The sequence below is a fragment of the Podarcis pityusensis genome (assembly GCF_964106645.2).
Source record: "Podarcis pityusensis genome assembly, chromosome: 15".
Classification (NCBI taxonomy): Eukaryota; Metazoa; Chordata; class Lepidosauria; order Squamata; family Lacertidae; genus Podarcis; species Podarcis pityusensis.
The window spans coordinates 23,694,616-23,709,512 of record NC_138040.1 but is presented as its reverse complement, the minus strand read 5'-3'; the positions used below and the strand labels follow the sequence as shown (position 1 = coordinate 23,709,512).

Below are 14,897 nucleotides of genomic sequence, written 5' to 3'. Positions count from 1 at the left end.
AACCATCCATCAGCACTGAGGACTCCAGTCCTGACAATGTTCTCCAGACTGAATAGAGGTGTCTAGTTAAAAAGCGAAAATGACAGAAAAAGGAACCACAGTAAAGTAAACCCACAGGGGTTTTCAACCAGCGTGCCATGACACCCTGGGGTGCCTTGAATGGTGGTGAGGGGTGCTGTGGGCAACACTGGCCTCTGTCTACCAACCCTTGCTGTTGGGAATGGACAGGCAAGTAGGAGGCCAGGCAGGCAGGCAGGCAGGCAGGCGCTGCACTAGCTTTTTTTGTGCTTGTGGTGTGCAAAGCTTGTCTGGGCGCAGAGTGCCCAGAGCTGAAGGGGAGTCTTTCCGCCATGCAGGCCTGGCAGCTCTGCGACTGCTGCGACTGCTGCTTCCCAAGGTAAGGTCTGGCCTCACGTTCACCTTTGGCCAGTCTCCACTGGGCCACTAAGGCTGGGGGCATCCTCTTCCCAGGACCTTGTGGGGCAGTGTGAGGAGGCACCTCTCTCTGGGGCAGGGGGCACGCAGCTCAGAGACTGGGGTAGCAGCGGTGGCTGCCTGGAGGACTCCCAAGGAGAGGAGGCTGAGGGAACACTCCACAAGGGAGGGTGTTCAAAAAAGGGTGAGAGGCTGCCAGCTCTGCAGGCAAGGGGTGAAATCACTGGGCTCCTGAGCCACACAGGGGTGCCACAGAAAGAATGCAGTTGGTTAAGGAGCCAGGGACTCAAAAAGGTTGATAACCTATGGCCTACCAGAATATATAGGCAGGAGGCATCTTAGCAGATGAACAGAGGTAATCTTGAATGTACTTCATGATATAGTAATCCCAGCCTCTGGCAAGATTGTAAGTGGGTGGGTGGATTCTGAAATTTGAAAATATCTGACGCTTCATCCTTTCTCATTTCTGAGAGCTTCTTTTTAAGAAACAACTTAGCCCAAGGTAACCGGCAAGAAGACATCCTATCGGTTTACAGAATCTAAGATGAGGGGTTATCCAGTGCAATGAAACAAAAATGGGAGAAAATTAACAACAATTAACACCCGAGTCAAAGATTCCCAAACAGATTAGCCGACATCAAGCAACTGTAAAGGTTTTTTTATGGAAAGGGAAATGAAAAGAGAGGCAATTAGCTTAATAGCAACCCAAATTTTCATAATATTTTCTGTGGTTAATAAGCACAACTTGAGCAATGAGCTTGCAAAGTGCAAATTTTGCTTTCCAATGCGGGTAACAAGCTCCTGTAAATGATTCTGGCTTAGTTCACCTAAAACCAACCCCTCTGAGATGGGTCAGTTTAAAAACATGAGCCAAAGTTTTGCTACACGCCAAGCAGATATTCTTAAAACCACAACTCTGTAACTTGCACAATGGATCTTTCCTCCGTATATGCACCTCACTGCCCCTTCCCAAATATCCCCATAAGTGTTGGGGGTGCAGAGCAGGAAGAGGTGATGGGGGGTGTAAATTCTTACACTTAGCACTGCATTGAATACATTCAGATGTTAAAGGCAAAAGAGCCTTTTCCAGGGCAGGAAGCAGTGCCCCTGTTAGCAACAGACTTATCCTCTTGCAGAAAATACTGGCGCGTGAGATTGGCACTGTAGGAAAAAGAACCTTCTCCTGTTCCTGTTCACCTTGGTTTATTTGACTTTGGTGTTAAGTCAGACAAAGCCCTGGGAAGCTTAACAAGATCTGGAGCTTTGTCTCAGTAATCTGCATATGAATTTTCTTCTAGATCTGCATAGGCAACTTGAATATTAAGAAGTAGTGGGAAGATCAGCTCTGGATCCAGCCTTTTGTGGTTTGGTTGCATTTCTCATTGATAATAACTGGCAGCGATCAGCAAGACTTGGAAGGAAGGCAGGAGAAAACCTCTAGAAACCAGCAGCAACTAGGAACGGGTGGTGGTGTTTTCAATCATGTTTGCATTTTAAAAAGAAATTACCTAATTCTCGAATGTGCATGCAAACTGAAACACAGCTATCCTCCAAAATGCACACGTTTCCAAATTTTGCAATGCATTTCTCCAACCAATGTGTACAGAAAAAATGTACATTAGGGGAAAGGATGCATAAAAAGTGTTGCATATGTTAGTGGAAATCGCGTATGGAAAATTCATTCTAGTAGGAGAAATGATGACATTACAGTGGTACCTCGGGTTACATACGCTTCAGCTTACATACACTTCAGGTTACAGACTCCGCTAACCCAGAAATAGTACCTTGGGTTAAGAACTTTGCTTCAGGATGAGAACAGAAATCGTGCTCCGGTAGCCCACCGGCAGCGGGAGGCCCTATTAGCTAAAGTGGTGCTTCGGGTTAAGAACAGTTTCAGGTTAAGTACGGACCTCCGGAACGAATTAAGTACTTAACCCGAGGTACCACTGTACTACAAAACTGCATGTCAAAAGGTGTTTTTAGCACTAAAATTCAGAGAACTTTTCATGGCGATAAAATAAAAAACTTCGGAATGCTGCAGGAATGCAGAGATCTGAAATCAGTTGTTGGGGAAATGAGAAGCTGAAACTGACAGGATCTGTTTCTCAGGTTGGCGGGTTCTGTTTTGCTATTTTAAGCCTGCCAGTTTATCACGAAAATTCTGAGAACAAGGGAGGGCGATGCTAAGCTGAAAAGAAATGAAACAGCCCAAACTGGCAACCAGCTTGCAATACCAACCCTACCTCATGTTCTCATGATGTTCGTAGCTAGGTTGCAAGGGACACACCCCTTTTGGCTTGGACCGCTTCCAAACACTTCTGTTTTGGCAGCCGCTAAAAAATTGATCTCAGTTTGGAAATAACTTGCGTTTCTTCTGCACCCGGTGCCGACTGGGACCGTCCTGTTCATGGGCAACCGAGGGTATCATTCCAGTAGCTGACATACTTCTCCCTAAACCTGGTGACTGGTTTGGATTTGCCCTGGAGAGTTGGCTTTAGACAAGAACACATGAAGCCTTGGGTGTTCTTTTGGATCTTCAGGAGCGGTGGCTACAAAGGAGGGCCTGACATGCTTTTCTGAGTTTGGTTTCGAGCTCAGAAGGGACAAAGGGGTGAAAGGTATAACCTTTTTGCTTTTCCTTAGACTGCTGGGGGATCCTAATTGTCATTTGAAACATGGTCCAGATTGTTGGTGACTAGGGAAAGAGGGTGGCAGACAAAGGATCATGACTTATCCTTTGAAATGCACAACAACAGAGCACTGGGCAGAAGGGGTTGCAATAGCACCCTTGCTTTGACTGCAGAATAAGGGGGAAATATTCTCAGTCTTGTGGGTTGGTGGTGTAGTTCTCTCTGAAGACTCTCACATCCACTGTAAAAAGGAGAGGTGACTTGGTGCACTTTCCCCTTTTATAATCTTTTACCCTTGGGCATTAAGATGCTTTTTTATAAATGTATGTATCTTCTTTTGCGAATAAAAAATGTGTTAATGGGGAGGAAATTGCATTAAAAAGCTGGTGAATTTCTCCCTTTAAAAAAAGAATCACAAATTTCTGCAATATGCAGAGAACTAAATTGAAAATGAGAAGGTGAGAGTAGCAAAATTGACAGAGCCTTTCATGCCTAGGTGGGAATCAGCAAAAACTAGATGCCTGTCTTGTACAAGCAAAAGTCTCTTCTGCTTCTACGAAGCCAAACATTTCCACCTGTTCCAAGGTGGCTATCAAAGATTTAAAACAATACAAGATGGGAAAGTTACATATGTATTGTTTTTCAGGTAAAAGGTGATATTTAGAGGCACCTTCAAGGGTTTTCATCCTCAAGGTTCCTTTGTGGCTCTGAACTAACTTTACAGAGGACAGGGCAAAGTTGCTTCTTTTCTTTATGTTTCAATTAACTGAAGCCCGTCAAATGTTTCAAGGACAGAATTGTAGATGCATTTGATGTTTCTGGTTTTACAGTTACTATGACCTTGGACAAATCAGCTCCTTGCTTAGTAAGACAGATGCACAGGCTGCAGGATGGTGGTAGATTGTCCTTGATTAATGACAGCATGGAAAGAAAGTGTTGATAAAACAGAAACAGAGAAGTAAAAGGAAATAGGACAACCAGTAGGAAAATGTTAATTTATTTCCTAGCCAAATATTTTGTTCACGTAACCAGAGGGATCATTTTAGTTGTGTTTTAATGGCAATCATTATCTGCTCTCTCTTACACTCATCCAATTTGTTAATTCCTACTTACTTATTTTCTGCCTCTTTCATTCTTTCCCTTCTATTCATTTTGGCCAAAAGTTTATAACTTGACAAGAGCTTAAATTGAATATATTGCCTGACACCACAGGGAAAGTTTCTACAAACTATAAGCTGCCTTTTCAGATGAAAACTAAACTACTTTCAAATTTGGCTCTAGATCGGAACAGTTTACCTGGAGAAATCATGCATTAAAGGAGCCCAAAATATTCTCGGACCTCCTCATACCTCCCTTCTTTGTATTCTAATTCAATTTGTTGGTTCAGCAAATCCTTACCATTAATCTTTTACCCAATTGTTAACCTTTTTTTTCCATGTCTCTTAAAGCATTACAGCTAAAAACCTCTTAGTTTCTATCCAACATCCTTCTAAAGTTCCTTAATTTTGCAATATTTCTGTAAATAGTCCTTAAATTTCTTCCAGTCTTCTTTCACCGACTCTTCTCCCTGGTCTCGGATTCTGCCAGTCATTTCCGCCAATTCCATGTAGTCAATCACCTTCATCTGCCATTCTTCCAAAGTGGGTAGATCTTGTGTCTTCCAATACTTTGCGATAAGTATTCTTGCTGCTGTTGTAGCATACATGAAAAAGGTTCTGTCCTTCTTTGGCACCAGTTGGCCGACAATGCCCAAGAGAAAGGCCTCTGGTTTCTTCAGAAAGGTATATTTAAATACCTTTTTCAGTTCATTATATATCATTTCCCAGAAAGCCTTAATCTTTGGGCACGTCCACCAAAGGTGAAAGAATGTACCTTCAGTTTCTTTACATTTCCAACATTTATTATCGGGCAAATGATAAATTTTTGCAAGCTTGACTGGGGTCATGTACCACCTGTATATCATTTTCATAATATTCTCTCTTAAGGCATTACATGCCGTAAATTTCATACCTGTGGTCCATAACTGTTCCCAGTCAGCGAACATAATATTATGTCCAACATCTTGTGCCCATTTAATCATAGCAGATTTCACCGTTTCATCCTGAGTATTCCATTTCAACAGCAAGTTATACATTCTTGACAAATTTTTAGTTTTGGGTTCTAACAATTCTGTTTCTAATTTTGACTTTTCCACTTGGAAGCCTATTTTCTTATCCAAATTATATGCCTCCATTATCTGATAGTAGTGGAGCCAATCTCTCACTTTATTTTTTAATTTTTCAAAACTCTGCAATCTCAATTTATCTCCTTCTTGCTCCAAAATTTCCCCCTACTTACTTATTTTCTGCCTCTTTCATTCTTTCCCTTCTATTCATTTTGGCCAAAAGTTTATAACTTGACAAGAGCTTAAATTGAATATATTGCCTGACACCACAGGGAAAGTTTCTACAAACTATAAGCTGCCTTTTCAGATGAAAACTAAACTGCTTTCAAATTTGGCTCTAGATCGGAACAGTTTACCTGGAGAAATCATGCATTAAAGGAGCCCAAAATATTCTCAAGAGATTGAACGCATCTCGTTTTAATCCGATTGTAGCCAACGGTGTTTGCAGTGTGCCTAATGTAAATATATTAACTCACCAAGCAATCCAAACCCTTCATGATTTATTTCATTCAGATTTGTCAGGAGTGTATGCAAACTAAAATAAAATCCTTTTACAATCTGGGTGGCTTTTTAAAAGGGTGTTAGACAACTTTCAAGAACATAATTTTATTAATAGCTGACAGCTAAATGGAACCTCCATGTTCATATGAAATCTACCTCTGTAGACCAGCTGCTGGGGGCAATAAGAGATAATAAGCATGCATTTTCCACTGGTGGCTGTAAAAATATATATGATGGATTAAATGATGGACCTTTGGTAAAACCCACCGTTTCCTTTTCTTCGTTCTATTTTCTAAAACCACCACTTTGCTAATTTCTTGGACGCTTTAAGTTTCCCTTCTATAAAAAGTCCAAGATACTAACAACATGACTTGCATGAGACTGTGAAAATTCAAGAAATAGTAAGACAGCAAATGTTTGACAAGTTGATCCATTCATTCTTCTTGTTGCCTTCCCTTTGTTCAGTTCACTCAAAATATGCTATTCTTGCCTTAACTGTTCTATGGGGGGGGGGGGAATCCAAGCTTTTTGAAAAACAAAGGTGGCGAATGTGGGAACGAATGATGGGCTCAGGGCACATTTTTAAAATTCCCCCAAAAAAATTGTAGCAATCACAAGTGGACAAAAGCAAACAGGGGGGTTGGGGTGCTGATCTGCGGCTTGTGAAACTGTACTGTTGTGTGTGTGTGTGTGTGTGTGTGTGTTTTAGTTTTTAATTTTTTGCTTTGGGCAAACCTTTTGCGGTTCCAGTTTCACTCTGTTCTCTTGCCAGGTGAGTAAACGATGATTAGTCACTATAATCATCAAAGACTGAGGGCAACCTGGTAGGATGCCTGGGCTCTGATGTTCGTTGTGCAAATCCTCTGAGAAATACCTTTTGGGGTGTTTCTTTCCTTTCCTGCTCTAATCCTCCATCCAAAGCCTGACAACTGCCAGTTACTGCTCAAAATCTACTGGGAACTCTCCTGTTTATGTTTTGGCCTTTTCCCTTTTCTTCATCACCTTGATACTGCCTTGATACCAGTTTGCCTCGTTCAGTGTTGTCCACACCGGCAGGCAGCAGTTCTCCAGGGTTTTAGGCAGGAGACCTTTCCAGACCTGCCTGGAGACGCTGGGTATCAAAGTCAGGAACTTCTGCATGTAAAGCAGATGCTTTTGGCCCTTCCAGTGTCATTTGTGTGGCACTGGTACACATTCCCTCCAACATTTCTCTGATGAAAATAGGGACGTCCTATTCCATAATAAAAATAAAATAATAATAATAATAATAATAATAATAATAATAATAATAATAATAATTTTAAAAAACAAATTATACCTCACCCATCTAACTGGGTTGCCCCAGCCACTCTGGGCGACTTGAAACATATAGAAAAACATAATAAAACATTAAATATTTAAAAACTTCCCTATACAAGGCTGCCTGCAGATGCCTTCTAAAGGTTGTATAGTTGCCTATGTCCTTGGCTTGAGGGTTGCATAACTCGATACCCTCCATAATTTCTCCAGTGTAAATAGGGACTTCCTAAGGGAAAGCGGGGGGATGCGGGTGGCACTGTGGGTTAAACCACAGAGCTAGGGCTTGCTGATCAGAAGGTCGGCGGTTCGAATCCCCACGACGGGGTGAGCTCCCGTTGCTCAGTCCCTGCTCCTGCCAACCTAGCAGTTCGAAAGCACGTCAAAGTGCAAGTAGATAAATAGGTACCGCTTCGGCAGGAAGGTAAACGGTGTTTCCGTGCACTGCTCTGGTTCGCCAGAAGCGGCTTAGTCATGCTGGCCACATGACCTGGAAGCTGTATGCCGGCTCCCTCGGCAAATAAAGCGAGATGAGCACCGCAACCCCAGAGTTGGTCACGATTGGACCTAATGTTCAGGGGTCCCTTTACCTTTAAGGGAAAGCGGGACATTCCAGGATTAAATCAGAAACCAGGACAGTTTCTGTAAACCTGGAAAATGAGTGCATTTGGAGGGACTGAGTATATGCTAGCTTCCAGCTGTCACTGACTTGAACTAACTAAACCAGAGAAGAGGCAGGAAGAAAATAAAGCCTGAGAGGTGGTGAAACGTTTTACCAACAAAGGGAAAGAATCAGTGAGGGATGATTAGGCTTCCTTTCTGCCAATCATGGCCCCCCCGCCCCCCACGTTCAAGTAGCTTATAGTAACTGTTGTTTTATGCCCAGCACTGCCAACCAAGTTCAGTTTGCCTTAGCTTTGGCAGTCAAACACTTGGGTGTTTCCTGGCACATTATCAAAAGGGCCAACTAAGTTACAGATCCTTCCTCACCCAAAATGCACTTCTGGGAGCAGAGCTCTCTCTGTGTCAGCTACATTGATTGAAAAGCTCGTCATGGTGTGTGCCAGCCCATTCACGTGCAGGGTCCCTCTGCCAGTTGGCACAGCAGGTCAGCCTTGTGCCCTTGCCAGGCCGTTTCTGGTAAGGGGGCCCTAAGGCAAGAGCAGGTTGCGGGTGGGGGGAATCGACACGGAACTAACTATGGAAATCACTGCCATAGACTGGTTGCAGGCTTGCAAATATTAAGTCTGCAATTCCATGCCATCTGACTTGGGAGCGACGAAGAGTCTTGCACAGCACCTGAAATACTAAAAGATTTCTCACGGCATTAGGAATACCGTGCACAGATCTGGTTGCCTCCTCTTCTAAAAAAAAAGAAGGATATTGCCGAGTTGGGAAAGTGTCAGAAAGGAGTAAATGAAATCATCAAGCAGGTGGAACAATTCCCCCATGAGGAAAAGTATCAGCATATGAGGCTTTAAAAATTAGAGAAAAGGCAACTAACATGTGACATGATAGAAGTTTGTAAAATTATCCATGGCATTGAGAAAGTAGGTAGAGAGGGGGGAATCCCCTGTCTCATAACCCTTTTTTTTAAAAAAAAAAATTGTAATCATTTTTTCAATACAAACAACAACCGCAAAAGACACATACAACAAAAACCATAGTAACACTAATAACACAATTTGACAATTCAGATTTGAATACACTGATATACCTATGACAACACCTTTTAAACAATATTTTCCCACCTCTCTCTCCTCCCGCTACTTCCCACCACTATCTGCCTTATCACTTAAATATTCCTTCCAGATTTCTTCATATTTACCCAGTCTTAATTTGCGTCGACATGCAATTCGTTTGTATGGATCTAATCTGTCCATATTATCAATCCATGTGCTCAATGGAATCTTTTTGTGGCTCTTCCAATTCATCAAAACAGGGTTTTTTGCTTCTAAGATAGCACGGAACATCCATTTTCTTTTACCCCTTGTAATCTCCCACGTTTCCGGAATATAATTTAGAATTAAATTCAATTCCCCTAAATAACAATTTATTTTGATTACTCTTGCTATAAATATCCTCACCTCGCACCAAAATGATCTTATCATTGGGCAGTTAATCATCATATGTACTAAGTTCGCATTTTTACTCCCACATCTCCAGCAGTTGTCTGCACTTGTTATTTTCTTCTGTTATTGTTTTTCTGGAGTCCAGTGGATTGAATATTATTTTCTGTTGAATAAGTCGTAGTCTTAGATCCATAGAAGCTATTTCTGTTGATTTTCTACTTGACTCCCATATATCATTTGTTTTCTGTACCCCTAACTCTTCATTCCATTTTTGTCTATCATATTCTAAATCATATTTCTTCCTATTGAATAGGGTTTTATATAGTGCAAGTGCAGAGTTTTTTGTTTTTGTTGCAGAGATTAAATCTTGTAGCAGCATGGGTGTTTCCGATGCTGCTATAGCGTCAGGGCCAAACTGCCTTTCCAACATATGTTTCAATTGGATGTGTTGCCATTGTGTTTCACTGGTTAATCCATACTTTACTTGCAAAGTCTTATATTCCACAAATTTGTAATTTTCATCAATTAATTGATTCAATGTAAAAATACCTTTTTTATGCAATTTTGCCAAATTATTACTTGATTTCCAATTTTTTAATTTTGAGTTGACCCATATTGCCTCATAACACTTGAATTTGCTTACATCCAATGAAGCTGAATGTTGGGAAATTCAAGACAGATAAAATGATAGAATCTTAGAGTTGGAAGGGACCCCAATGTTCACCTGGTCCAACCCCCTGCAATGCAAGAATCTCAACTGAAGCATCCATGACAGATGGCCATCCAACTAAAAGAAAGTACCTTATTTTCCAGTGTATAAGATGAGGATTTTTTATTTTAAAATTATGTTTAAAATCGGGGGTTGTCTTATATATGGATAATGCAGTGTGGGGATGGGCGATTGGTTGCTGCCGCAAGCAGGAGATTGTCATCAGCAACGCGTGATATTGTCTGCGTTTGTCTACGCAATCCTCCCCCCAAAAAGCTTAACTCCTGGCAATCTCCCCCCACCCCATTTTCTTAATTTAGAGTCCCCAAATATAGGGAGCATCTTATACATGGGGGGGGGTGTTATACACAGAAAAATACGGTAATTCTTCACACAGCTCATATGACCACCACCTTGGCTGATTTTAATAGTAGACTGGACAAAATCACGGAGGAAAGGTCTATCTATGGCTGCTAGTCAGGGTGGCTGTGCTCTTCCTCCACATTCGGAGGGGGAAATGCTTCTCAATACCAGTTGCTGGAAGCCACAGAAGGGGAGAGGGTTCTTGTGCACAAGTGCTACTTTTGGGTTTCCTGCAAAAGGAAAAGGTGGCCGCTGTGAGAAAAGGATGCTGGACTAGATGGGCCATTGGCCTGATCCAGAAGACTCCTCTTAGGTCCTTGTGTTCTTATTATGGTGTCAGTTTTCCTTTCCATAACTTGCTTTTTTTCTTTCACTATCTACTTTCTCAGTGTCTTTTGATTCCCTTGACCATGGTATCCTTCTGGAGTGGCTGTCTGAGTTAGGGGTGGGTGGCATGTCTTTGCAATGTTTCTGGTCATACTTCGATGGTCATTTCCAGAGGGTGATGCCTGGGGAGTGCTCCTCTTTTTCCATATATATATATAGATATAGATACACACACACACACACACACACACACACACACAGTGGTACCGCAGGTTACAGATGCCTCAGGTTACAGATGCTTCAGGTTACAGACTCTGCTAACCCAGAAATAGTACCTCAGGTTAAGAACTTTGCTTCAGGATGAGAACAGAAATCGCACGGCGGCAGCGGGAGGCCCCATTAGCTAAAGTGGTACCTCAGGTTAAGAACAGTTTCAGGTTAAGAACAGACCTCCAGAACGAATTAAGTTCTTAACTCAAGGTACCACTGTAGTCACAATACAAGAAAAACAACAAACTCTTCCACAAGAGATAAAGAAAAGAAAGAAACTAAAGAAAGAAGAGACAGAAGAAGAAACTACAAAATCCTCTCTCTCCACTATTTCTTATCTTTCATCCCCTACAGAGGAAGGTGTGCCCTCCCAGCTCTCACCTGGGCTCACCCTTCTCTTCTCACCCACTGAGATCTCCCCTTACCTGCCTCTCACACAGGGTCCTCAAACTGTTCTTCCGCTTGGGGAATGCTCTTTGGCCCTGTGGAGCCTTCAACATGGGGTTTCTCAGAGTTCAGCTTTAACCTCTGTGCCATTTAACATCTCATGAAACCATTGAGTGTGGTTATCTGGAGTTTTGGGGTACGTTGCCAGCAATATGCTGATGACACACCGCTCAACTTCTCCTTTACAAATGTGGGGGTGGATGTGCTGGTCCATGGTCTTGTCTTAGTAATGGACTGGGTAAGAGTCAACAAATGGAGGCTCAATCCAAATAAGGCTGAGGCACTGCTAGTGGGTGGTTCCCTAGACTGGATGGATGAGAGGTTGCCTGTTCTTGATGGGGTTAGAATATGTCTGAAGAAGCGGGTACATAGCTTTGGAGTACTTCTGGACCCTTTGCTGTTGCTTGAGACTTAGGTGGCTTTGGTGGTATGGAGTGTCTTCCATCAGCTTCGGCTGGTGGCCCAGCTGCCCCCTATCTGGACAGGGATAGCCTAATTTCTGTCATTTAAATTAAAAGACGGCTGCTTCTTGGGAGAAAAGCGGTGACAAACCTAGACAGCATCTTTAAAAGCAGAGACATCACCTTGCCAACAAAGGTCCGTATAGTTAAAGCTATGGTTTTCCCAGTAGTGATGTATGGAAGTGAGAGCTGGACCATAAAGAAGGCTGATCGCCGAAGAATTGATGTTTTCAAATTATGGTGCTGGAGGAGACTCTTGAGAGTCCCATGGACTGCAAGAAGATCAAACCTATCCATTCTTAAGGAAATCAGCCCTGAGTGCTCACTGGAAGGACAGATCCTGAAGCTGAGGCTCCAATACTTTGGCCACCTCATGAGAAGAAAAGACTTCCTAGAAAAGACCCTGATGTTGGGAAAGATGGAGGGCACAAGGAGAGGGGAACAACAGAGGACAAGATGGTTGGACGGTGTTCTCAAAGCTACGAACATGAGTTTGACCAAACTGCGGGAGGCAGTGGAAGACAGGAGTGCCTGGCGTGCTCTGGTCCATGGGGTCATGAAGAGTCGGACACGACTAAACAACCAAACAACAACAACAACAACATGCTCTGGCAGCCTTTAGGTTAGATTGCTGCAACATGCTATACATAGGGCTGCCTCTGAAGACAGTTCAGAAACTTCAACAGGTGCAGAATTCAGCAACCAGGTTGCTCACCAGGGCATAGTACACCATTCCTGTCTCTACTGCACGGGCTGCTAATGAGTTTACAGGCCCAATTCAAAGTGCTGATTTTGACCTATACAGCTTTAAATGACTCAGGACCTCCTATATGAACTGACCTAGACCCTGCAATCATCATCGGAGGCACTTCTTCATGTGCCTCCTCCACCAGAGGTCAACAGGGTAGCAAAAAGAAAACAGGCCTTTTCTGTGGTGGCTCCCCGTTTGTGGAATGCTCTCCCCAGCGGGGCTTACCTGACACTTGAAGTACATATCTTCAGGCACCAGGTGAAAATGTTTCTGTTTAACCAGGCATTCGGCCCTAAGATCTATGGGTACAGGGCAGTACACAAATTTAGATAATCTTCAAAACATTATCTCAATGTCAATGTGGTTGTTGGAGCAGACAAATTCCTTCATTGGTCTCCCAGAAATGTTTCCATTCTTTGTGTACAGAAGTTGGTGTTTGACATTCCGGGGACCTCAAACAGGGTTATGTGTTGGGGAGGCTCCTTTGACTATAAGAAACTGAGCCTTTTGTGTCATCAGCCCAAACCTGTGGAATGCTCTGCCACTAGAAATTCGGCAGGTGGCTTCTGTGCCAAGTCTTAAACATCTGCTGAAAACTTTTCTATTTCAGTAGTCTTGCGCAGGCATGCACTTTTCCATAATCCTTAGTGGTGACCCATCCCAATTTCTTAAAAAAAAAAAAAAAGATAATGGTATGTAAATATTTTTTATAACTAATAAATAAATAAATTCTACAGCAAGCCAACTGAAGCCACGAGGGGTACAGACTCCCTGAATTCTGCACCCAAACCTGCCTCCCCCAGCCTTCCCTCTCCTCCTGCCAGCTTCGTGATCTTGGCAAGGGTTTTGCAACAATGCTATCTTTTACCCTTTTACGCAGATTAAGACGGAGGACCTCGGTGACTCTTTGCAAACCGCCATTCCCTCCAGATCAAGCCACCTGGTACAAGGGCCCTCGATGATGCCTGGAGGGCAAATTGCTGGGGTAAGAGACTTTCAGTGATTCATACGGACAAGTGTTGATCAAAAGCAGTTGTAGACCAAGCGAAGAATTCCCATATGGGGTGTGGCCTTAAGGCACTTGATGCACCACCAAATGCTGAAGCTAAGCAGGTTGAGGTCTGGTCAGTGCTTGGATGGGTGACCATCTGTGACTTTGTGGAGCTGCAGGTTTTGAATAAATCAACTATAAACAGTACTGGCCACATGATCCTATTAAGAAGAAAGGCTACAACATTTATGGCTTTTAGTTTAGGGTTAGGAAAGATAATCGGAGTGAGGGGGTCATGGTAGAGGCGTGGTGTAGAGAAAGTGGATGCAGAGAAGGTTCTCTGACTCCTGAACCCAAGGTTATCCAATAAAACTGAATGGCTGGAGATTCAGGACAGACAAAGGGAAGTGCTTCTTCTCCGTGTGTGTAATTAATCTGAGGAACTCAGTGCCACAAGATGCGGTGGTGGCCACCAGCTCAGATGGATTCAAAAGGGAATTAAGCAAAGTCATAGAGGAGGGGAGGTCTGTCAACAGCTGTTATCACGGTGGAACCTCCATGTTCAGGGGCAAGGTATCTCTAATAGCAGTTGCTGGAGACAGCAGAGGAAGAAGAGAGCTATTGCTTCCAAGCCCTGTTTGTGAACTTCCCAGAGGCAGAGCTCCTGTCTGGACCCTGTGAGAGGGTCTTTTAACATTCTGATGAGTCTACCTTCTCCTGCTCATTTTAAATATCCAAGAGGTTGTTCTACATTTGTGAGAGGGGGAAGCATTCAAAACACCTGAAGTCTTTGGTCTCGGTCTAGCCACAGATTGTGGGCTTTGGCCCTCAAGTGCCGAGTCATCAACCAATGAGAAACCGGATGACATATTTGTGCATGCTTGGACAGTCGTATATTTTGGGGGAAAGCAAGGAGGGGAGAGCAACCATGGTAGTGATGCACATGGAGAGGGGTGGGCAATGGAGCATATGCAGAACTGGGTGAAAAGGTCCCACTGACTGCGACTTTGGCTCTTACTTTCCTCCAGGATATGAGTTCTCTTCACACGTTACAACAGCTCGTGCAGGTTCCAGGCCACATGCAATCCGTCCCCCTTTTCCTCCTTTCTCAGGGCCCAGCAGGACAACAAGGTAAGGAGGACATTCATCTAAGTATATATGTGGAAGCTGCAACAAAATGTTGCAGCATGAAGTGCTTTTGTTCTGGATACTCCATTTTATTCTCCATTCTCTCCCGCCTCCCCCCTGTTCCCCCTTTCATCCCCCTTTCAATAATCAGTCAGCATTCCCTAGCCACTGATCACGCCGACTCCTTTCCTTATATGAACGGTTTAACAGGATTTATAAACTGCTTTATCATCTGTAACCTCTAAGCAGTTTACTCGGACTAGAAAATTCATTAAGGATTCACTACTCATTAATCATAGTCATTAAGAAATGCTGATAACAAGCAAATGTTAAAAGCAAGTTAACCTAAGAC

At 43.1% G+C, this 14,897-nt stretch overlaps 1 protein-coding gene across 3 annotated transcripts in view; it reads left to right on the top strand.

Moving 5' to 3' along the window:
* POU2F3 (POU class 2 homeobox 3) overlaps positions 1 to 14,897 on the top strand; it is a 96,404-nt gene that overhangs the window by 56,203 nt on the left and 25,304 nt on the right. For 2 of the 3 annotated variants that reach the window (XM_080983631.1, XM_080983629.1), the window contains 2 exons: positions 13,307 to 13,411; positions 14,446 to 14,548. In XM_080983631.1, the coding sequence (XP_080839757.1) occupies positions 13,307 to 13,411; positions 14,446 to 14,548 (208 nt within the window). Of the gene's footprint in view, positions 1 to 2,787; positions 3,054 to 13,306; positions 13,412 to 14,445; positions 14,549 to 14,897 lie in introns of those variants that run through there. The other variant, XM_080983630.1, reaches the window with a different exon arrangement.